The sequence below is a fragment of the Melospiza melodia genome, chromosome 19, assembly GCF_035770615.1.
Source record: "Melospiza melodia melodia isolate bMelMel2 chromosome 19, bMelMel2.pri, whole genome shotgun sequence".
Classification (NCBI taxonomy): domain Eukaryota; kingdom Metazoa; phylum Chordata; class Aves; order Passeriformes; family Passerellidae; genus Melospiza; species Melospiza melodia.
Genome location: NC_086212.1, coordinates 14,823,642 through 14,846,146, shown reverse-complemented (window position 1 = coordinate 14,846,146; position 22,505 = coordinate 14,823,642). Strand labels below are relative to the sequence as shown.

At 50.2% G+C, this 22,505-nt stretch overlaps 1 protein-coding gene across 3 annotated transcripts in view; it reads right to left on the bottom strand.

Annotated features, from left to right (window-relative positions):
* NFATC2 (nuclear factor of activated T cells 2) overlaps positions 1-22,505 on the bottom strand; it is an 82,986-nt gene that overhangs the window by 45,093 nt on the left and 15,388 nt on the right. For all 3 annotated transcript variants that reach the window (XM_063172631.1, XM_063172630.1, XM_063172629.1), the window contains exons 3-5: positions 21,224-21,392; positions 10,630-10,832; positions 8,626-8,798 (exon numbers count right to left, since the gene is read on the bottom strand). In XM_063172631.1, coding sequence (XP_063028701.1) covers positions 8,626-8,798; positions 10,630-10,832; positions 21,224-21,392 — 545 coding nt within the window. The remainder of the gene's footprint in view (positions 1-8,625; positions 8,799-10,629; positions 10,833-21,223; positions 21,393-22,505) is intronic.

The following is a 22,505-nucleotide window of genomic DNA, read 5'->3' as shown; positions in this document are numbered from 1 at the left end:
AGCACTGCTGCAGCCCAGGGCTTTCCAAGCACGTTCTGCAGGAGCATCTGAGGAGCAGGGCCTGTGTCACAGACTGAGCCTGACTGTGACAGGCAAGGGAAGCAAAGTAGGCTGGGATCCAGATGGACACGGACGGCAGCAAGGCTTTCTAAGGTCTTTACTGTTCTTGGCCATGAATCAAGTTATTCTCTCTTTCCCTGGCCAGAAAATCAGGAGAGCACCATCTCTCCACCTGCCTTTCTCTGATGCCATTAAAACAGCCACTGCATGGTCAGAAAAGCCTTGGAGAGCCCTGGTGACCATCCCTGCAGAGCTATCCCAAGTGTCTGCTATGGAGAGGTGAGAGCTGAGGGAAGTGAGGATGTGAGAGCTGTTCCCTGCAATCACAGACAGCTGGAAAACATCAGGAGCTTCCCTGTGAGCAGAGCAGGTGGGCAGCAGCTCGGGGCTGGTGAACTGTGAGTTCATGACCTGCACTCCAACTCCTCCAGATCCATCCAGCCCAACTGCAAAGGCCTCCAGAGGCTCCTGCTCATCTCTTTCCCAGCTGCCTTGGCTGGATTTCAGCTCTCCCTGACAGAGACCCTGAGCACCGGTGCCTTCACTGAACGCTGGCCGCGGAGGCAGAAATGAGGGAATGTGATCCTGGATGTGCAGGGCTGGCCCTGACTCACACCCAGGCAGGCTGTGACCTGACCTGGCACTGCTCTGCTGCTCTGCAGCCCTCGCAAACACCAAATTCTCTCGTCACCTGGAGAAAATGTTGGAGTATTTGCTGAGAAAACTCAAGCATTAAACCTTTCACAGCAACTTTTCTAGCTCTGCTGAACCCTTCAGACACCAGACAGAGATTTGACTCTTATTAAAGAATAGAGGGAATTCAATAGTTGTAACTTTCTTATGCCATTTGAGAGGCATTTTTGAAATCTATTTGAAACTACTTTAGGACTCATTGTTCTTTTCAGGTATGTAACATCTGGGCTAATATACTGCCAGTTAAAAAATATATATTCAGATTACTTTCAAAGACATTGCTAATTTCTTTCACATGGCTGTAGGATTAATTTATTTCCCAAAATACTAACATTTTTGATGAGTTCCTAATTAGATTTATCACAAAGACAGATCTGTAACCACAAAGGCTTAAGAGTAAATAGCAATCATTAAAAAGCATGTCTACAGTAGTCAAGAGAAAACATTTAAGTATTTAAGCATTGCCCTGGACATTCTTTATTGCTATTCAATCACCAAATTTCACTTCCAAAATATCCTAAGTCATTGAAATTCCAGATTAACCCACATCTCTTTCCAGCTTTGTTGTGTTAACAGAGAGCTTGGTACCTGCCACCCCACAGATCAGTGGTTTCCAAGGCATTTTCAGCGTGAGGAAGGACAGATTTTAGCCTGGAAGTGACACTGACCCATCTCAGTGACATTTGGAGATGGCGTGGCTTTGGGCAGCCCAGAGCTGTGCCTGCCCTGACACAGAGGGGGTGTGCAAGGCTCCTGTGCCTCAGATGAGCTGCACAACACCCCCACCTGGAGCCGTCCCACTGAGCTCCCCATGCAGACACCACCAAAGGGCTTCCCCTGCCCTGTTCTACCTGAATTCCTCTCCTCCCTTTGGGTGGTCTGAAATCCTTTTCCAATAATGAAACCCCAGCCCCTTTTCATTTTCCAAGTCTCTTTTTCTCACCCAAGTGTGTAAGAAGGCTTCACCCCCTTCCCCATTTCCACCAGCACAGAGGTTCAAGGTTCAGTGTGGAGCTGCCTCAATAGGATTATTTTTTTTAGCTCTGCAAGAAATATTAATTGCTAATAAATCCCCTTCCTCTAAGGCTCATGATGGGTGCACTGCATGCAATAATTTCACACTATTCCTTCTCTTCCCCCAGGGGTTGGCACTTCATAAAGTGACCTACAGCTACTGGAGTTTATGAGCTTTGAATAAACAAAACACTGTTGATTTAACCAGTTGGGGTGTTTACTTTCAATAGCAACAGTTACTGACACAAGGCAGCAAAGCAAATGCTATAGAAATACTCACACTTGGCCTGAAGCAGTGTGTCAACCTATTAACAGGGGACATTATTTTTCTATTTTATTTGACTGTTTGCAAATCAAGATGTCATGGATTCGTGGTGCCAAGAAATACAATGCACGCAGTGACACAAGGCAGAAAGGGAGGCACTGTCTGAGCCCTGCAGCCCCTCCAGGGAGCTGAGCCTGCAGGGAGCAGGGGCTGCCACGGCCCCCAGGCTCCCACTGCTGCCAGCTCCACCCTGTTCTAGCAGCTGCAGAGGAGCTGAGGGTGGGCAGCAGGCTGAACATCTCATGGGGATGCACAGCTGACCAAGGGACTGTGCCAAGGCAGGCAAAGGTGGGGCTTGCTTCCGCCCCTGCCCACAGCACCCATCCCTCTCCTCCTCAGCAGAGAGGAGCTCTGCCTTTCAGGGGAAAAGGGCATTTTGAGACAAGTGATGACCTGGAGAAGTCTCCTGCCGCTCCAAATGTCCCCCACGAGGGTGTCACCCACTGCTGCTGGGAGGTGACAAGGGACAATGGCAGCTGGAGCAGCCTGGCCTGGTGGAAGGTGCTGCCCATGGCAGGGGTGGGACCAGAGGAGCTTTAAGGCCCCCTCCAAGCCAAGACATTCTATAATTCTGTGATGACCTCCTGCTCTCTCCCACACCTGCAGACTGACTCCAGATCTCAGGTTCTCTCTTGTCCCCGCTGCTGGCAGTGAGACAGCAGAGATTTGATCCTTGTGACACCTGATCAGGAGCAGGGCTGAGGCTCAGTGCAGCCCAGTGAGGACAAAGCCACTGCTACCTGTGACTAACTCACAAGCCAATAAACCAAAACTGTGGCAGTTTAGGAGAGGTGGGGTCACAACTGGTACCCCAGAGCAGTGACCTCACCAGAACAATAATTCAGATCTTCTCTGGACACCTCTGTCCTTACCCTGCCCAGAGCAGCCCCAGCTCACCCCAGCCTGCTGGAAGCCTTTGAGCTGGGACCCACCACCCCTGACATGTCTTTGCAAACCTCCACAGGCTCTTGGTGCAGCCCCTGATTCCTGTTGGGCTGGAGAAGAGCAGCTAGAGCAGGATGTCTGCTGCTAAAGAAACCCTGACCCCTGGAAGCAAGAGCAGAGGTGTAATTTGTTATGGGATTAATTCTTCCACCTCGGTGCAAACCTCAATGAGCCAAAGCAAATATTTCATTCCTGCTGCCACACTGGGTTTATTTACCACGAGCTGCCTGTGGTAGGATTGATAGGAGCAGAGCTGCTGCGCTCAACACTCATCCAACAATTAATGTTTGAGAGACTTTGATCCCCTCCATCACTCCCTGAAGCCTCCTGGGCTCTGCAGTGGGAGCAAAGACAAAGCTGGGCAGCCAGGGATGCACCAAGGGCAGGAGACATCTCCAGCAGCCAGGGAGACACCAGCAAGGCACCCTAGAGAGGAGCACGTTCTGATCAGGACGACAGGATCATTTCCCTCCTGGTAGGAGTGTGGAGCAGTGGAAGATGTACAAACCAAGTAAAAAAAGCTAATTTCCAGCCCTCGTGGGGAAACCTTGAGAATGTGGTCTCAACACTCTGAAAAGAAGAACACAGCATGACTGACAAAAGTTTCTAATTTGCTGCCAGCAAGACTTAATCAGCAGTTTGTGCAGAGCCATCCAAGCAAAAAGCACCAAAAATAGAGAGCTTTTCTGCACCTCCTCCTCTGCAGATAATTTATGATGTCCTCGCAAAGGAGAAGTGACAAGCAGCCATGGCAGCAGTGTCAGATAAGTGTGAAACTTTCTATGAACTGCAGCCAGCTCAGCAAGCCAGCGTGTGATGAATGACAGGGCAGCCATGGCCTGGGTTCCCTTCTCTGTCACTCATCCCTGTGGGTATGCACAGCATTTCCCTCAGTCCCTGGGCTGCATGTGCTCTGCTGGAATGCTGCTCTGTGTGCTGGGCTCTTTGCTTGTACCACAGCAGCACTAAAGGCAACAAGTGAGCAGGAGCTGACCCACAGCAAGGCTGGCATCCCCTTCACTCTGACTCCAGCTTTAAAGACTGAAATATTTCAGCTGCACGTTCAGAGTGGCAAATGTTGTCAGAATAAGCTTTTACATTCTGTGCTTCAAGAGAGAGAAGGTGTTCTTTAGAGAAAGCACCAGATTTTCTGTCAGCTGCACTGGCAGCCAACTGTGTGACTGTCCTGAAGTTGAAATGAAAGTGGGAAAAATTAATTTAATTCAACTGGAAACCATGAGACTCCCATAATAATCAGGGTTATGGTTAAACTTGCAAAAAGGTATCTCCCAAGTGCAAAGAGACCATTTGTTTCTGCTTTTCTATCTGAATAAAGCAGGGCTCCTTCTTGCCTGCTGCTGTGTTCCAACAGCACAACTCCCAGCTGAGGAAAAGCACTCGCTGCCTTGCCAAGACAACATTCTTGTACATGACTAGCTCTTTCCTCTGTAGTTATTAATGTGTCACAAATCATAGGCTCAGATTGTCTCATATTATGGGAAAATCTACTAGAAGGAGAGAAAAATAAAGGAAACTTCCAGGGAAATTGATTAAAGGGAAATAAGAAATTTGACCCAATTTAACGGAACAAAATACGGTCAATAATAGAAACTATTTACATTCCTCTAGATGGACACACGGTTCTTTAGCAATAAGTTTTGTTTGTTTTGCTTTTTTACCACCTCGGAACATCTATTATAAGAACAAGATTTTAGTCCCCTTCTCTCGTGCCAAGTGCAATTTAAGTTTGCATTTTAGGGGATTAATGAGCACAGCTCAGGGTCAGCAAACATGGACTCTGCAAAGCAGGAGCTGTGACAGACTTTGGGAAGGTTTAACAGGATTCATTAGAATAAAAACTGGAGCGCAGTGTAGGACACCCTGAGCCTCACACTCAGACATTTGCACGGAGCAGTTTTGGGTTGCTGACAGCACAGAGCACAACAAGCTGCCCTGCTGCCCTGGATTCCATCCTGCTCCTCCTCTGCTCCAGGATGATGCAGTCCAGGAGTGCAAACAGAGCTGGGGCACCCAGCCTGACTCCCAGAGGTGATGACAAATCTGTCCCTTGGAGAGGAAGCCCAGGGTTAACAATTTCTGTAACACCAGAGCCCACCCACTCCCCAAGGAACGAGCTCCAGCGCTTGGGGAAAGGCAAAGGAACGGAGCTGATGTTACAGAAATCATCCTCACGGCTCAAAAATAACAGGCTGCAGTGTCCAACCTCTCCAGGGGTGATTTTGTACATGGCTGTGTTGGAAGGGCCAGGTGAACCCAGTCACCCTCACCTACAATGTCACCAACAGCTCTGTCACAGCCCTGCTGGCCCACAAGAGCTCACCCAGCACCTGCTGGTTCCAGCCCAGAGCAGCGAGCTGTCCCACCAGGGACAGACTGGGGACATGGCAGGGATGGGGCAGGAGCCAGGCCAAGCTCAGGGTCCCCACATCCCCCTGGGGCTGGCACTTCACTGCTCACCTGCAGCACACCGGGAGAAGGGATGCCCTCACCTCTCCAGCACACACCTACAGCAGCATGGTCTCCCACACCTGCCTGAGCCATGGTGCCACAGCTCTCAGAGGGATTTCAAATGCCCGTGCCTCCCCAGGGGCTTGGATGAACCAACAGGCAACAGCAGAGAAAAGCTGCTGAGTGCTGAAGGCCTGTGTGGGTCTGAGGTCCATTTTAAGGCACAAGTGCTCATCTAACCACACATCACCCCCTGTCCTCCCACACAGCTCCTGGGAGGAGCCTGCTCCGGGTGAGGCTCTGAACCTGTGAAATCCCCTCCGAAAATCTGTCAGTGCTGAATGTGACACAGACGAGGGGGAATCAAAGAGCCCTCTGAAAAGCAGCTGTTTCACAGTTCTTGCTTCACTGCAGCTAACGATCTGCTGACACTGCTGGGAATTCCTGGGGATCAGCTTCTGGGGAGGAGAGAGCTCGGATACTCTGCTGGTATCCTGGGAAGGGAAATGGGCCGTGATCCTGGAGCTGCTGCTCACCAAGGCTTCCCAGAGGGACGGCATTTCTGCTACCAGGCAGGGGGATCCTGAGGAGAGCCCCTGGCATTAGGGTTCTCAGCTGGCCAGGGCAAAAAACACCCGAACAAACCAGAAAACAAAGGGGGAAAAAGTGAATCCCAGCAGCACAGAAGGTGGGACAAGAAGAAAACATCCCCCAGCCCCAGGGCCCACTCTTGGCAGGGCACCTGAGCCTACCTGGGACTGCCTGGGAGCCCTGCGAGGTGTGCAGATTGGCTGGGACAGGCTGAGGTCACACCTCTAGTGAGATCTAGGTGCACTGCTAATGCTGCCTGAGCCCCCTGATGTTTTAACTATCTGCCCAGAACCAGGCTGAGATAGGAAGTGCTACTGAAATGCAAAACCAGTGCTAAATATGCAACATGCACACTAAAAGGCAGAGGCTTAGTACTCCAGATCACTTCATTCCCTGCTTCCTTGAGTGCAGAAAAGCACAGTCCTTAACATATCTCCCCAAACTGCCTGTATATCTACTATTCCAAAAGTAAAACTTTCTCATTTTATTTCCTTGGGGATCAAAATATAAAAGTATTAAAAAAAATACTTTTTTTTTTTTCTTGTAGGAGCTTGGCTGTCTTCTATGCAGGCAATATTTTAATAGTTTAATTATAAATAACTCCACTAACAATAAGCCACTCATACTGGTATCTCCACCGTTGGCTTTTTAATACCCCTAAGACTCATCAATGCAAAGACATCTCAGAATAAATGCCTCAACACCTTAACCAAGGCTCTGCCACAGCACTCACTGCACAGGCAAATTAGGTGTGTGCACACAGCTCAGAAAAATGTGATATATTCTGCAAACCACGCCTGGATTTCTGCTTGAAACTCAGTGATGGGCACAAACACAAGGTGCCATTGTGGAAGGCTCCAGGAATGCCTGGCTTACTCATGCTTGCTTTTCCTGAGGAGAAGTTGAGTAGGTGGGGGTGATGTGTGGGGCTCCCTGTGGGATCCAGGCCAGCCTCCCCTGTTTTCCTGCCTGCAGGGTGTAGGAGTTACACCTGGAGCTTCCCCAGCCCAGGAGCTCCTCTCTGAGTGCTTCCTTTGGCAAATGGACCTTTGTTCAAGCAGGGACAGTTTGGGGTGGAGGCCACTATTGTTCCAGCCACCTGCTCCCAGGGAGGAACGGGACAATTTCCTATGGACAGAGGCGCTGGCTGCTCCCACTGCTGTCCCTTCCCCAGCACAGTGCCCAGACACTTCACACAGCTGCTAAAATGCTCTGAGAGTTGGTACCTTCTCAGAAACACTGCCAAGAGATCATCCATAGCCATCATCCTCTCCCAGCCTGGCCTGGGTTATTCACTTGTGCTGCTTTGTCAGAACTGCCATCAATAATTCATCAGCCAGTTTAATTTCCCACCCAGAACTGGCTCCTCTCATTCTAAGCAGCTGTATTTAAGTAAAGTCTGCATCTCAATAAATACAACTCACACATGAGAGACTCAATGGCTTTCCTCACATGACTTTTGGCAAGACAGGTTCTGCTAAAGGGGTGAGTCATTCAGCAAAGGCAGAGGAAAACTGTTCATTATGTATTTGTGAAATCCCCAAACCACAAAAAGGCACCATTTAACAACAAAAAGCATCACAGGATGCACAGGAACCAGTAAAGTAGGTAGAACCCTTCCAGAAATGACTGTGACACGGGGGGGGCCTCATCAGAGGCCTCTCTTTCTCAGGATCCAGTCAGTTATAATGAGTGGGAGGTGCAGGTTGTAAGCTCACACATTTATGGGATTTGCACTTCAGAAATCAAAACTGCCAGTTTTCTTCTGTCCCTCAGGGGAATACCAGAACCACCTGTGTGTGCTTCAGCCTCCTGAGCTGTGCACCCCTTGGCACTGACAGCTAGAAAAAAACAATGACCAGAATGCACCTGACCTCAGAACCAGAGCTGTCCCTCCGCTCCAGCTGCGCTCCTCAGAACCAGAGCTGTCCCTCCACTCCAGCTGCGCTCCTCAGAACCAGAGCTGTCCCTCCGCTCCAGCTGTGCTCCTCAGAACCAGAGCTGTCCCTCCACTCCAGCTGTGCTCCTCAGAACCAGAGCTGTCCCTCCACTCCAGCTGTGCTCCTCAGAACCAGAGCTGTCCCTCCGCTCCAGCTGTGCTGCTGCCACAGCTCAGACCAGAGGAGCCTGGTCACTCCTCTGGCACAGGCTACAGTGCTTGGAGCCAGCCCAGTGTGAATTCAAACCTCCAGCCACCTGCCAGTTCGTGGAGGACGAGTTCTGATTGTGCCTCCACTCAAAATAAAGCCAGGAAAACAGACAGCTTGCACAGTTTACCAACAGGGACAGCACAGGTGTGGCCCTACGTACACTCTATGCTGCTCCTAGGAGAGCCAGCAGCAATGCACTGATAAATGAACTCTGCAGAGGCCCCCAGACTTGCAGCACAGAGCTTGCTGTCCTCACAAGCCCCCCAAACCTCTCCGAGGACAGGGAGTGCCTGGAGGGAAGGCAGAGCTGGCACAGGGAGCCGTGAGCGGGGATGGCCGGCCCGGAGGAGAGCAGAGGAGCGGCGCAGGGATACTCACAGCACTCGATGGGGTTGGAGGCCGCCTGCAGGGACACCACCCTGCCGCTGGGCTCGGGGATGTGCACGCGGAACACCAGGCGCACCCGCGTGTTCTTGCGGCCGATGTCGGTCTCGCCCTTGCGCAGCTCGATGTCCGCGTTGCGCAGCTTCAGGATCCCCGCGCAGTCGATGCTGCAACGCACACAGAGCCCGCTCACTGCTCTGCCCGGGGCCTGCTCCCTCCCCGGGGCTCCCAGCAGCTCCGAGAACGGGCTCTGCTTGGGATCCACGCATTCCCAGGAAGAAACCCCAAACGAGGTGCTGCTGGACCTCTCCCCGCTCTCTGGCCACAGCAGAGCTGCTCTCCAAGCATTAAATCCCCAAATCTTGTTTCCCAGTGCTAAGCACAGGAGAGCAGCAGGCAGAGCCCTCCCCAGGGCAGGAGCCTCCGTCAGCCCAGCTGCCAGGGCCTGCCCAGCATCCCTTCCCTGCCCACGCCCGTGCAGGGCAGCTCAGTCCCGTGGGCAATCACAGCGGCTCAGGCAGCTGGGTACAGAATCCCCACTGCCTGCACCAGCCGGGCACGTGGAATTCAGCTCCAAAGCAGGGACCACACTGCTCTCTCCTCCTGACTGCTGCAGCCTGGCCCAGGTCACTGTGCCATCCTCCAAAGCCCGGGGACATTGAGTATCTGCTCTTGCCTTGCCTGGGAACATTCTCCCATTCGCTGTGTCCCTGCACAAAGGAAGGGTGCAGGGAGCAGGATGGGGCTGAGCAGCAATGAAAGGATTAGGATTGCTTAAATCAGCACTGCAACTTTGGTGTAAGTGCAGATTGGCTTCTCCAGAGTCCAGTGTAACCTTGCAAACACGCCTGTGTTAGGAAAATATGACAATTATTTGTCAAACTCAGCAATAGTTCTCAGAGCAGGCAGTGAGCACTGCTATTAAACAGGCACTGCCAGCCCATTTTGTTATCAGTTCTAAAAACACATCATTTCTCTTCTCTTGATATGAATTAAAATCACGTTTGGGGAGGTATAAGCCCCAAGCTGCTTCCTACACCCACACTGTTCCTTGCCCTTGCATATGTGCAGGGGTTTATTATTCCAGGGTTCCTTGTTAGGAATGAGGTATATTTTCTAAAAAAATATGAAGAAAGAATGTGGATTTTGCAATGAAGTAGGGGGGCTTAAAAACATAACTGCTCTGCCAATTTTGTCAGGCTCCTCTGAAGGATGGAGATACAGCTCTTCTCTCTGCAGAGCAATCACTCTCATGCCTGGCACACATTCAAGCCTGAAGTTTTCAGACTGGTGCCCGCTTCATCCCTCTGCCTCCATAAAACTGGAAGGAGTAATACAGACAAGATGTGCCTGTACTTGCTTTTCTGTTAACCTATTACAAGAGGAGCGCTCACGGCCAGAGCACTTGACCGAGTTCAGAAGAGATGCTTTGTATTCCATTAAATGTTGTAAAATGCATCCCAGCCCTGTTCCTCACAGAGTCCCTGCAGCACAAGGACCTGAGATTTGAGTCTTCTTTTCCTGAGTGCACTGCAAACCCATTCTGACTGTGAGATGATGAATTAGTGAGACACTGGATGTCCCATCCCTGAAGTGTCCAGGCCAGGTTGGACAGAGCTTGGAGAGCCTGGGACAGTGGAAGGTGTCCCTGCCATGGCAGGGGTGGCACTCAATGGGCTTTAAGGTCCCTTCCAACCCAAACCATTCTGTGATTACAGCACAGTCACTGCAGAAACTGGAACACTGAGCAGAAGTGCCTGCATGGTCACCTGCTGGATGGGAACTCTCCCAACAGCTTTAACCCAGGTGCTTGTAGCTGGTTTTGTAAAAGGATCTTGCCCTCACAAACCACCCCAACGTGCTGGAAAGGGGACTCCCTCCAGAGCATCACTATTCTTTTAAGTGATCACTATTCTTTTAATCTCCTTTCCAAAGAGAAAGAACTTCAGCGCCAACTCCATGCACCTCAACCTTGCTAACAAAAAGAAATCTACTTACGTTGCTTTCATGTTGTTTTTGGGCTCCAGGGGGATCTCTAGCACCTTGGTGTTGCCAATGATCTTCTCGTAGCTGGTGGTGGTGACGGTTTTGCCGGTGATGCGATGCACCTGGTAGAAGGCGTGGGGCTTCAGGATGCGCTCGTCCGCCGTGCCAATGAAGATCTGCAGCCCCAGGGGCTTGTTCTCCATGTAGCCGTGCAGCTGGCAAGACATGGAAACTGCTGTCACACACTGGGCCTGCAAGGCCTTCAGGACACCAAGGAGGTTTGCAGACATGTGCAGATAGATGTAGGTATCTGCACTGATTCACTGCTCTTGGAAACTCGTCCTTCCCCCAGTGTTGCTTCACCTTCAACCATTCCTCTGGCGCTATACTAAAACACCACCTGTACAGGTAGAGATGGCATTTTGGGTCTGGGACTGAACAACACAAGGATGGCTTAGCTGACCTCAGAGCCTGGGGTTTCTAGGCCTCAAGGACACACATTATTCTGTCTTCTTTGTTGTTTTTTTTTTATAAACACCATTTGCTGCAAGGAAACCAGAATGCCTCCATAGAGCAAGAGACAAGGAAATTTCTCCTTCCTTATTAACGTTCAAAATTACAAATCAAACCATTCTAAATTTCTCACATAACCAAAAATGAGAACCAGACATTTATCTACCACATAGCCAGGGATCGAGCTGAAAGGGAACTTTATGGTCTGAGACATGCTAAATTTGTTTTCAATTACTCTGTCCACACACAAAACCTTGATGAAGCCATACAAAGCAAATAGTACTGGAAGATCAGAGAAAAGGAAGATTAAGCTAATGGTATTCATGGCCAAACCAGGGTTTTTTTCCTTTTTTTTTTCTTTTCACCAGTCAGCAGGAGGTATCCTTGCACGGAAGGATTAATTCCCCCCTGGAAGGGGACCACATGCAGCATCAATGCAGTGCTGGCAGCCTTCCTCCAGTGTGGCAGATGTAAGTGACACTCACTCTGCAGAGCCACCACTCACCCAGCACACATCCTGGAGGCAGCAAAGCCAGGGGCTGTGCCCCAGAGACCCCCAGGCAGTGCTGAGTGAGCAGCCTGCCCTGGCATGGACAGCTCCATGAACAGCTCCATTGAAGGCACCAGGCCCTGGTTTTGTCGAGCAAACTGCAGAGCCCAGCCCAGGCACAGCCCAGAGCATCCCACACCTCACTGGCAGTGTTCTGGAGATGGGCAGGAGGGCAATGGGGCAGGAGGCTCTGTGCAAACCCTCAGCTGCCTCTGGGAGCCAGGGCAGGAGCAGGGAGCCGGGCTCAGAGCACCAGGGCTGGCACTGGAGGCACAGCATGGCCAGGAATGTGAGAAATACAGCAGCAGCCACGGGCACATTCAGAAATGGATAAAGCAGATGGGAGATGAAAAGAAACAGAGGCCCAAATGACAGATCTGCTGGGAACAGGCACTGATGGAGGAACAGCCCCTGCTGATCCACAGCCCAGATCCACTGGGAGCTACAGAGAAACTCACCCTAAGCACAGGGCTTTCAAAATCCAGCCTTTCCTGGCCTTCAGCAAAGCCCTTGGATCACCAAAAGCCATCCTGTCTGCACAAGGAGTGAGGGAAGAGAAGTTTTTGAGCACTGAGTGTGTTTATTGTCATGCCTGACAGAGTAATTCTTGGTGGAGCCAGCTACAACAAGGAGAGCATCCTTTGGTCAGGAGGGGTTATTACAGTGACAGCAAAGCAGCTTTTGCTCTCCCCTCTGCCCTGGCAGAACAAAATCCCAGAGTTATGGGTGGGAGGCTGAAAGGGAGGAAAGCAGATAATAAATTACAAAAGAGAATCTGCCCCCAGTGAGCACAGTCAGTAGCAGCTGTAACAGAACTGGCTACATACACAGGGTTTCATACTGGCCACCTTTAAAAGTCATTTTAAGTGTGTTTGCTCATGTACAGAATGAGTTCCCAAGACAAAACTGCTCATGGTTGTCCAATAATGTGCATGTCTGTGGGTGTGTGTTGTATGAATGCATACAGACTTAAAGAAGAGAGGAATTGATTCCCTGTTCATTGGCACTGTCTGTATCATCTGCTGGCCCAGGGGCATAAAACACACAGTAAAAGGCCTCCTGATCCTCCACAGAACCAGATTTTAAATCAGTTTGGTCTTTTTTTGTAATTTATGGTATTATGGCAATGCTGTGGGATGATGTAATTGTAAAATCAGAATAGCATTATAAAATCAAATACAAAGAGAAAAAATATATGTAAAAGAGTCCAGTGTCCCCATTTAAAAGGGTTTATCCTTGAGCTAATTGACTGCATTTTCAGGGCTAATATAGGTGATCATTTACCATAACCATTTCCATCTACCTTTCACTTGCTATGAACACAACAGGATGACTAAGGAATTAAAAAACAGAGATGAACAGCTCAGGGAAACACTCCAGGAAATTGAAAATCAGAGTTTTACACTCATCTTCACCACCAATTTAGCACAGTTGGGGTCATGTCACAGCAGCTCTCTCTTTACCAGCACCAGGGAACAGTGATGCTCCCCCTGCTCAACAGGGACAGAACACCTGTGCTGCTTTTGTGTAGAGAAAATTCTGTGAGCTAGAATGACAGAACCCATCAGAGCCATGCTGCAGAGATATAGCTCTTCTTAAAACTGAACTGCTGAGGATTGTCACTGTCAATAAACACTCACCTCCACTACACCAGGCAGTTGCTTTAATATTTAACCAAAGCACTGATCTTTTCTTTGAAGAAGCAAAGGTGGAATAAATTTGACCCTTAAACAAACTTTGAGAAGTGAAGATTTAAAATACTTTTTAAAATTCTAACTTTGAAATTAATTTTTTCCTCCCTTAGCAACAACAAAGCTGCTCTAAAATCTCTGTGTTTCAGAGTTGTTCTGCTCATCAGAACTGCTCCCTCCAAGCCCTGTCAGGGGAGCACCAGCCCCACACCAAGGTGTGCCTTCACTCTTTCTCACTTCTCTTTCCATGAAGAAAACAAAATCTGGATTTCAGTTTCAAGAGAGTGAGGATCAAGAAAGATTTATGAATACAGAACTCTGGGAGGAAATATTTTTGTGCATTATAAGGTGACCTATTCACAATAAAACTCCCCCAAACTGTATACAGATCGAGTTGGAAAAAACCCAACTCCTTTGAGTCACATTTGCCACAAGGGGAAAGAGAAGCCAGACATGATGTGTACCTTTCCATACTCTATTTTGGGACTTTAAGATCCTATTTCTTTCAGTTGAAAGATTTTTCTTAAACTTTGCTTTTGCCTAACTCCTACAATATTAACACAGCCAGACATAGGCTGGTCTGTGACCTGAGGAAATGCAAAGCACTTTGGCAGATAAACAAATAACATCATTCCAAAAACAAGGAGACTTTTCTTGTTTGGTTTGCTGCTATGATTGGGTTTCTAAACAAAATGGAAATGTGTGGCACGATTAAAAGCATCATCTCACCTCTGCAGAAATCAAACTCATTCTGCACTCCACCCATGGATCAATACCAGTCAAATTTGGGAAAGGGGAGGATTTGAGTGTCATTTGCAGATGGCACCTGTGCAATTCTGTATGCAAAAACGAGCAGATGTGCCCTTGCTGCTGAGTTTGTTCAGCCACACACCCAACACCACCCTGTGACGGCCCTGGCACTGCAGCCATCGGGAGCACACATCAGGCACATGAAACACTTCTCCTGCCCGGTTCCAAAACTCAGGTCTCCTCACAAACTGAGACCCCAGCTCCAAATACACAGAACTTAAACCCAGAGGTGTCAATTCCCTTCTAAACCATTCCCTGCCCAGTGCAGAGATGACCCAAATCCTGCACCCATGCACTGGCAGTGCCCCTGCCCGGGGGGATGTGAAACACAGGGTCAGTGCTGGGCTGCACAAAGAGCAGAGCTCTGCACAGGGAAAGGCTGCAACACGGCTCAGTTGTGCTGGAATCAAAGGATACATTGACAGCAGAGCCAGAAAGCAAAGCAAATTCTTTAAAGATTCTGTAGGTGATCGCCTGTAGACAACAACATACCTATACAGGGGGAAATCAGTGCAATTTTGAAATTTAGATCTTTCAATCTAGGATGTGCTTTCTTGAATTTAAATATTATTATAATTTATATAGAATTACATTATTAGCAGGAAGAATTGAGATTCATAGAAAATAAATAACTTTTTTTATTCTTACCCAGAAGCCAGGCCAGAGAGGGGCAGTGATTTCCCAGGTCCCGCAGAGGGTGAGCAGCCAAAGCTCAGCGAGAAACCTGTGGTGCCTTGTGCCCTGCTGCAGGGGATGGCGACCACATCCTGTCCTGCTGCAGGGGATGCTGCCAGGGAATGCTGACCCTGTCCTGCCAGCACCCCAAACTGGCACTGCAGGCACCGCTCAGCAGCTGCAGCACCTCAGTTCCCTGCAGCATTGCACGCTTTGCCTTTTCACTGCTGGGCTGCAGAGCCAAATTTTCTCGGGGATTTCTGGTTTGGCTGCTGCACATCAAAATGCTCCGTGCAGAGCTGGCTTTGCACGCTGAAAGCAGCAGCATCTGCAGCTGGTACTGTGTGCTTGAAGTGCCCCAGTAAGAGCTGTGTGAGCCTGACTGCTCTAGAGAGTACCAGGGAGTCATGTATTTCCCTTTCACCCCAGCAGAGCTCTGCCTGTCGGTCTTTCTCCCTGGGATGGACAAAGCTGCATCTTTAAAGCACTTTCCTGTCTAGACAAGGCAAGCCGTGGCCAGGAGCAAAGTATAAACGTGGGGAATGGATTCTCTAGGGTTGGGGCTTTTATCTGCTCGAAAGCACTCGGCTCGCCGGTCTCTGAGCTCAGGGTAAGCCGGGTTTGGTCCGCGACCGTGGATCCCCGGCTGAGTCCCCTGAAGTCACTGGGGCTGTGCATGTGTGTGGCCAGCTCGGTGATTCGCACTCATCCCAGAGCCGGGCAAGCAGCGAGCACAAAGCCGTGAGAAATCGCTTCCTCCGGGGCTCCCTTCCTGCTGCCGTGCCCGAGATGAGCGGGGCTGCCCGGCCAGCGGGGCTGCGGGGTCCCGGCTGCCTGCCCTGCTCCCTCCGGCACCGCCAGCCGGCCCTGCAGCAGCCCCAGAGCTGCCCCCGAGCCCTTCAGACCCTCCGAGATGGTGCTCTGGTCCCCCCTGCCCGCCCTGCTCCCTCCGGCACCGCCAGCCGGCCCTGCAGCCGCCCCAGAGCTGCCCCCGAGCCCTTCAGACCCTCCGAGATGGTGCTCTGGTCCCCCCTGCCCGCCCTGCTCCCTCCGGCCCTGCAGCAGCCCCAGAGCTGCCCCCGAGCCCTTCAGACCCTCCGAGATGGTGCTCTGGTCCCCCCTGCCCGCCCTGCTCCCTCCGGCCCTGCAGCCGCCCCAGAGCTGCCCCCGAGCCCTTCAGACCCTCCGAGATGATGCTCCGGGCCAACTGCCCCGTTCCTGTCCCCCCTGCCTGCTGCAAACAGCTCCAGCCTCGGATTTGGGTCGTTAATCCCCATCGTTAATACCCGCTGACCACAAGGATTTTCTTGGGGAGGTCTTTGCTCAACAATACTCGTAGCGAGATGGAAAATGTCACTGCATTGTCTCAGGGAGAGTGGCATATCAATAACTGTCAGGAATTCAACAAAGACCTCGTCCAGCCACTGTATCATGTAGCAGCTCCTCTGCCTGCTTCACTTAGGGCTGACATTGAGCAACAAAGCCCAATCTTCTCACATGGTTTTGTTCAATTTAATGTACTTGGGACACTGCAAAAGAACGCAAACCAGAAGGAAATCTTTGCCTTAGTTTCTTTTGCTCCCTACCAAAGCTGTCTAAAAAACCCTCTGCAGACAATCCTTTGAACATCTGATTCTGCTAAATTATAATTTTTTGATACTCAGTTTTAAGTGTTTCTTATTTTGGTGACAGTTTAGTCAAAATTCCAAGGGTTGAATCTCACTTGCTCTGCTGTTCCTTACAGTAAATGACAACCAGACTCCCAGTGTCTTACTGGGGTTTCTGCTTTCAGATGGGGATAATATAATAATAATTAATGTCTCTGTCTGGGACACAGAGACAGCAGCCCCTGGAGAAAGCAGTCAGGAGGGTTTGCTCCTGACTGACCTCACACCACAGTGGAAGCAAGTTGTTTCCTCTCTGGGCTCCAGTTTCCCTGCCCCTGTGAAGAGCTGCTCCTGTTTTCAGGATGCTTTGGCTATCTCAGATGAGTTTAAAAGAAGAGGCACAATGCATCTGTCCGTGTACAGGGAGGAGGGTTTGGAGCTCTCATCTTCACAGCTGGCTAAGAAAACCAACTGTGCCATTAAAGCACTTCCACGCACACTCATGACAAAGGAGCTAAACCTCCCCAGCACGACAGAACTCACTGTGCCACCAGGAAACCAGGGGTGAAAATTTGATGATTTTGACAGAATCACACTGGGGGAGTCCCTCAGCACGGAGCTCTGGCACCAGTTAGCAAGGCTGGACCCTTGCCAGCTGTCAGAACAGCCCCAGCCCAGCTGGAGCAGAGCAGAGGGTGGCAAAGCAGAGCTTTTCTAAAACCTCACCTTCCTCTGCCACACTCAGCTCATCCTTCCCCAGGAGCATCCCTCTGTGCCAGCCCGGTGTGGCACAAAGCTTGACAGCAGCCATGGTGACAAGGGCACTTCCAACTGCACAGACATCAGTCTTGAGAGAGCAAGGGAGAGCTGGGGGCTCAGCTGGGCAGGGAAGCCCGTGAGCAGAGAGCTCTGGTGGGAGTTTACACTGCCCACCCTGTGTGAATCCTCCTGAGGATACTCCAGCAGGCTCTGGATGGGGTGAGCTCTGGGCTGGAAGTGCCCACATCTGAAATTCCAGCTTTGCTTTACAGCACACTGATTCCACATGCACAGTCCTGCAGTGAGAACCTACAGCAAAGAATAACTAAATCTTGGTTCTGCCTCTTCCAGGAGTATTTGTGACCCACAAAACCTGCACAGCACAGGCATCCCCCTCAAACCAGCTGGTACACGCTGCTTCCCCTCACCTCTGCCTAAACTCCTCTCCATCAAAAGCAATGTATTCTCAATCAGGCTCAGAAGTTTCAGTGAGAGCTTTTCATTCACCTCCACTCAGAATTACAGCCATGCTTGCAGCACAGCACGGGGCTGCTGACCTACCCTCACATTTGATGGCATACTGGTTCTGAAGAGGATTTCCCAGATGCAGCTGAAATCTCTGGTTTGGCCACTGCACATCAATCCCTGCAGCAGTAAATAAACCCAGGGCCCAGAGCTCAAAGCTCAAGAGGCCCCTGCAAGGATCCCACAGTGCAAACAAGCCCCGCAGCCCTGCAGTAAATCAGGTGTCAAAGGTGCAGGTGCTCTGTCACACCAAACCCCTGCAGGAGCCAAGCCCAGCTCCAGAGCAGGCCAGAGGTGGCACAAAGATGCTGTGCAGCACCAGCAGCTCCAGCACAGCCTGGCCTGGCCCTGCCCTGCCCAGGGGCCTGGGGAAGGAGGGGAAAGGACAAACCCAGCTCTGGGATGTGCCCTGGGCAGCAAACCCCCCCGGCTGACAGGGTTTCAGCAGCTCTGCTCCAGCCCGCCCCACGTGTGAGAGTGCGAATCACCCCACGAGCTGTGATTTGGTTTTGAGTTTCCATCAAAGGCTCTGGTTTCACTAACACACCAATGAACTAGCTGAATGTTGGAAGTCACATACAGTTAAAAGTCAGAGCCCCATGGGAAGCCCAGGCTAAGAAACAATGTCTCCTTTGACTGCGAAACCACAAGAAAACACAGACGGCAAAATTCAAATATAAAAGGAAAGTGGAACATACGTTTGTTATTGTAAAGCAGCTCCTGTGAGCTCCACTAACAACTCTGCCATTCCAGCTTCTTTTTAATAAGAAAAATAAAAAGAGGCAGTGAAAGCCACCACAATTTTTAAAGTTAAACCCAGGGGAGCGTTGGGCTGGCTGTGCTGAACAGGAGCCCCTCTCTGCACAGCTTTCCTGCTTGGAGAGAAGCAAGGGGAGCCTGGCACACAGGGGTGGAGGGGCTGGGGGTCCTTGTGCCTGCCCCTGCCCTCACCTGAGCCCTGGGGTTTGGCAGCCCTGCTCTGCATTTGGATGTTATACCAAGGTAAACAGTGGGAATTTAACCTGTGCCATTCCACTCCAGGGTGTGCTTGCTCTGCCACCTCTCTCCCAGCTCTTTGCACAGGAGCAGCCACTGCCTTTCCCAATGGACAGGCTCTTGCACAGCCCTGACTGGAGCAGTTGGGTACAAATAAGCAGCTTTGGGGAAAAGAGCTGGGAACCAAACGTGCCTCCCCGTCCTCTGTGGTCTCAGTGACCAGGGGGACCTGCAGGATGGAAGGAGCGGGGAAGCTTCAGCTTTGTCCTGGCTACAAAGCATCTCCTGGCTATTGTCAGCACCTTAACACCCTGGGGATACTCACACCCCTAAAACCTGAGCTTCCCTACAGTTAACACGGGCTGTAAACTCCTCCCAGGAGCAACTCAAACACCTGAGCTGGGAGCCTGTGCTCCTCCACGGGACTCTCCACAGCCCTGAAATCAGACATGTGAGCAGTCCATGGCCTGCAGGGCTTCTCCCCCTGCTCCTGGCACAGCCAATGTCCCCTCCCCGTGTCCAGCTGCCCTGAGGCTCTGAGCACCAGCCCTTCTCCTGCCATGCTTGGAGGGCAGAGCCTGGAGCGCCAACTCGAGCCGTGACACGTGAAGAAGAGGAAGCAGCATCAGAAAGATAAACCACAAGATAAGGCTTGGAGGATATGAGATCTGCTGGTCTGCAGCTTCAGAGCACCCAAAAGAAGAAATCTGCATGCAAAATGCATTTTCCAAAAAATAAATATTGCAGGGCAGCACCGTGCTGCAAAAACCAGCCAATATCCCTTCTGCCAGCAGGTTCAGCTGGGTAATTAGTCACGTGGAGGGTTAATTGAAGGCTTTTTTAAAATCAGATTTGTTTCAAAAGAGATTGTATTTTAGAAAAATACTGTTTACATCTAACAAGAAGACAAAAGTTAAACTTCACAGAGAGGAAAGAAAGAGAGGGGGAAAAGAAAAGATCCCCTGAAGCCAAATAACTTCTGACATGAAAACTTTGGATTTTACTAGCCTCCCCCAGTCTGAGATGTCATAAACCATACAGGTGCAACTATCTCATTACTTGGCATCCATATGAACCTGGTTATGTTCAAGTGAACACAAATTCAACAAATACTTCCAGCTTTACAAGAAACCTTCAGAAAGAAAGTGTCCATATTTTCCCCAGATGCAGGCCCAGCTGTGCAGAAGCACATCTGCTCAGGGAACTCAAGTGGACATTTGAATTTATAGTTTTAGATCCTGAAGCTTGATGGCAAATTATGATAAAACCAGCAATATTGGTTCCTGTCCTCAACAGAAAATCTAAATGCCTCTTTGATTGATATTGATTGCAGGAAGGAAACAAATTCTATTTGCCCATGTCACAAAAACTCCTTCACTGCAATAAGGACCCTGTTGATAGGAATACCTGGGGAGGGTAAGTGATACTGTAGTTGCAGCCAAACTGAGAAAGGAGCAAGTGCTGATTGCTATCATTCCTGCTTCTAGGCAGCTTCAAACACACCACAGGAGGCTGTGAGCTTGTCAGACCCAAACCAAAATCCTGCATTTCTGAGGCATGGCAAATGGGACTGCTGTTTGTTATTACCCTGCACCCTCTACTCAAATACCCAGCCCATACATGTAAGTCCAGCTCCATCAAAGCAAACAAATTCATTGATTTAACAATTTATGGCTTGATTTTAAAAGGGGGTGAGCCTGCAGGGGAATACTGAACATATGCTTGAAGTTAAGCACAAATCAACCCAGTGAAATTAGTGGTATTGATCACATGCTTGAAATTACACATAAATGTTAATGTTTTCCTGGTTCCTGCAAGCCCTGAGTGTGTCAGGAACATCTGTGGGGTGCAGCCAACTTTGTTTAGTGAGGGCTGAAGCTGTGGCTGACCTGCTCAGCTTCCACACATCATTCCAGCACTCTCCCAGTGACACAGCACAGCCCCGACCCCAGCCTGGCTTTGGCTTTCCTTCAGGAAACATGGGCTGAAAACAGGGGAAATGAGGGAAATGACTGATGTGCCCCCACTTGGCCACGCTGCAGCTACTCAGCCAGTATTTTATACCACTCTTTGAAAGGTGAAGGAAAAGCTGTTCACACTCCAAACAGAAGAAGGGTTCAGCTCATTCAGCTCTCAGGTCAGCAAGGGGACGAATTCATTCTCTCCACCACGGCAGCCTGAATTTTGCTCACTTGCTTCAGCAGTGACTTCCCAGGCACCTCATGACAGTCATGCCAGGGGATCACACGAGGTTTATACAGCCCAGAAAAAGCAGCAAATACATCGCCCACATTTCTGAGCTCTCAGAAGCCAATCCAAACCAACCTTCCCAAAGTCCTGGACTTCACCGCGGCTCAGCTCACACCCTTTAAGCACATCCAAAAGCTCACAGGGCGCTCCTCTTTCAGGCCCAGCCCCCAGCGAGCATCTCAGAGATGAACTTGCCCCCCCTTTTCCTGAAGGAGACCCCCAGGCCTTACCTGGACCACGGGGTGGCCCCCGGTGGGAGCCTTGACGGCGCCGCGGCTGCCCTCGGTCTCGTAGTGCGCGCGGTGGTGGGGCTTGGGCTGCACCTCGATGCGCAGCTCGTAGGGGCCAGACTGGCTGCACAGGGGCCACTCCAGGGGAGGCAGGGACTGCACGGGCAGGCTGGGACACAGAGACAGTCACACACCAACAGGGAGACTCCTGAGAACCGCATTTCCCAAAGCCCGGTGCCCCCTTCCTCCCAGCGCCCCACCTGAAACGTTCAGGAGTCTGCTTGAACTCCCGTGAGGTTCTGCTGGACTGCTCACACCTGACTGCAAGCTCTGCCGAGAAGGCAACTTCTGTGGGCCCATCTCCTTGCTGGGAGAGTAAGATATTTCTGTTCTTTAAACAGAAATATCTGTAGCAGTTACATTTTTTCAAAGAGCCCCTCTTTTACCTAGCTCTTCTTTTTTCAAAGACCCCCCTCTTTTACCTAGCTTTTGTTTATTAAAAGATCCCCCTCTTTTATCTAACTTTTGCTGTGTGTCTCCAATTTGGATCACAGCATACATATTGTGAAATATTAACTCCATTTGCCACTACCTACCAGTTGTGTAAATTAACAGTTGTAAGATTTCCATAAATATGAAAATGCACATCAATAAAATGCTAAACATTCTTACCTGGTACTAGTTTTCCTGTTATGAAAATACATAAGGGTTTATGACATGAAATGAATACACTGCAAGGTACAACTAAAGCCTGCACTGGATTTTAAGCCACTCTCACTCTGTGAGCACAGGCTGCTGCCAGGACCGGTCTGACAAGCCAAGGAAGTCACAGCCTGTGCTCTTGCACCCACAGTTTATGTTCAGCAGGTCAGGAACACCCTGGGCCAACCTCAGAGCCAGGAGGATGGCACTGACAGGGTGCCAGCAGGGACTGGGAGCAGAGTCACACACTTGGCACCCTCGGTCCTGGCAGATGCCACAGAGCCAGACAATGCAGGGCTGAGATTTGGGCTAAGGGACAACTGACAAAGTGACAACCAATGCTAAGTCACCAGAGCTGACCGAATGCTCAGTCTGACCTGGAGCAGTGAGCTCTGTTTAGAATCAGGCATTATTTAAAGCATTTTTATCACAAATTTCCATTAAGAAGTGACTTTACAAATTTTAAGAGCAGCAGGATGGCACCAGAATGCTCAGCCTTTGTCAAAGGCTGTCTGCAATCTATTTACACAAATCATTTGGAAATTTATAGTGTACTGTGCTATCAATGAACCTCTTTGGT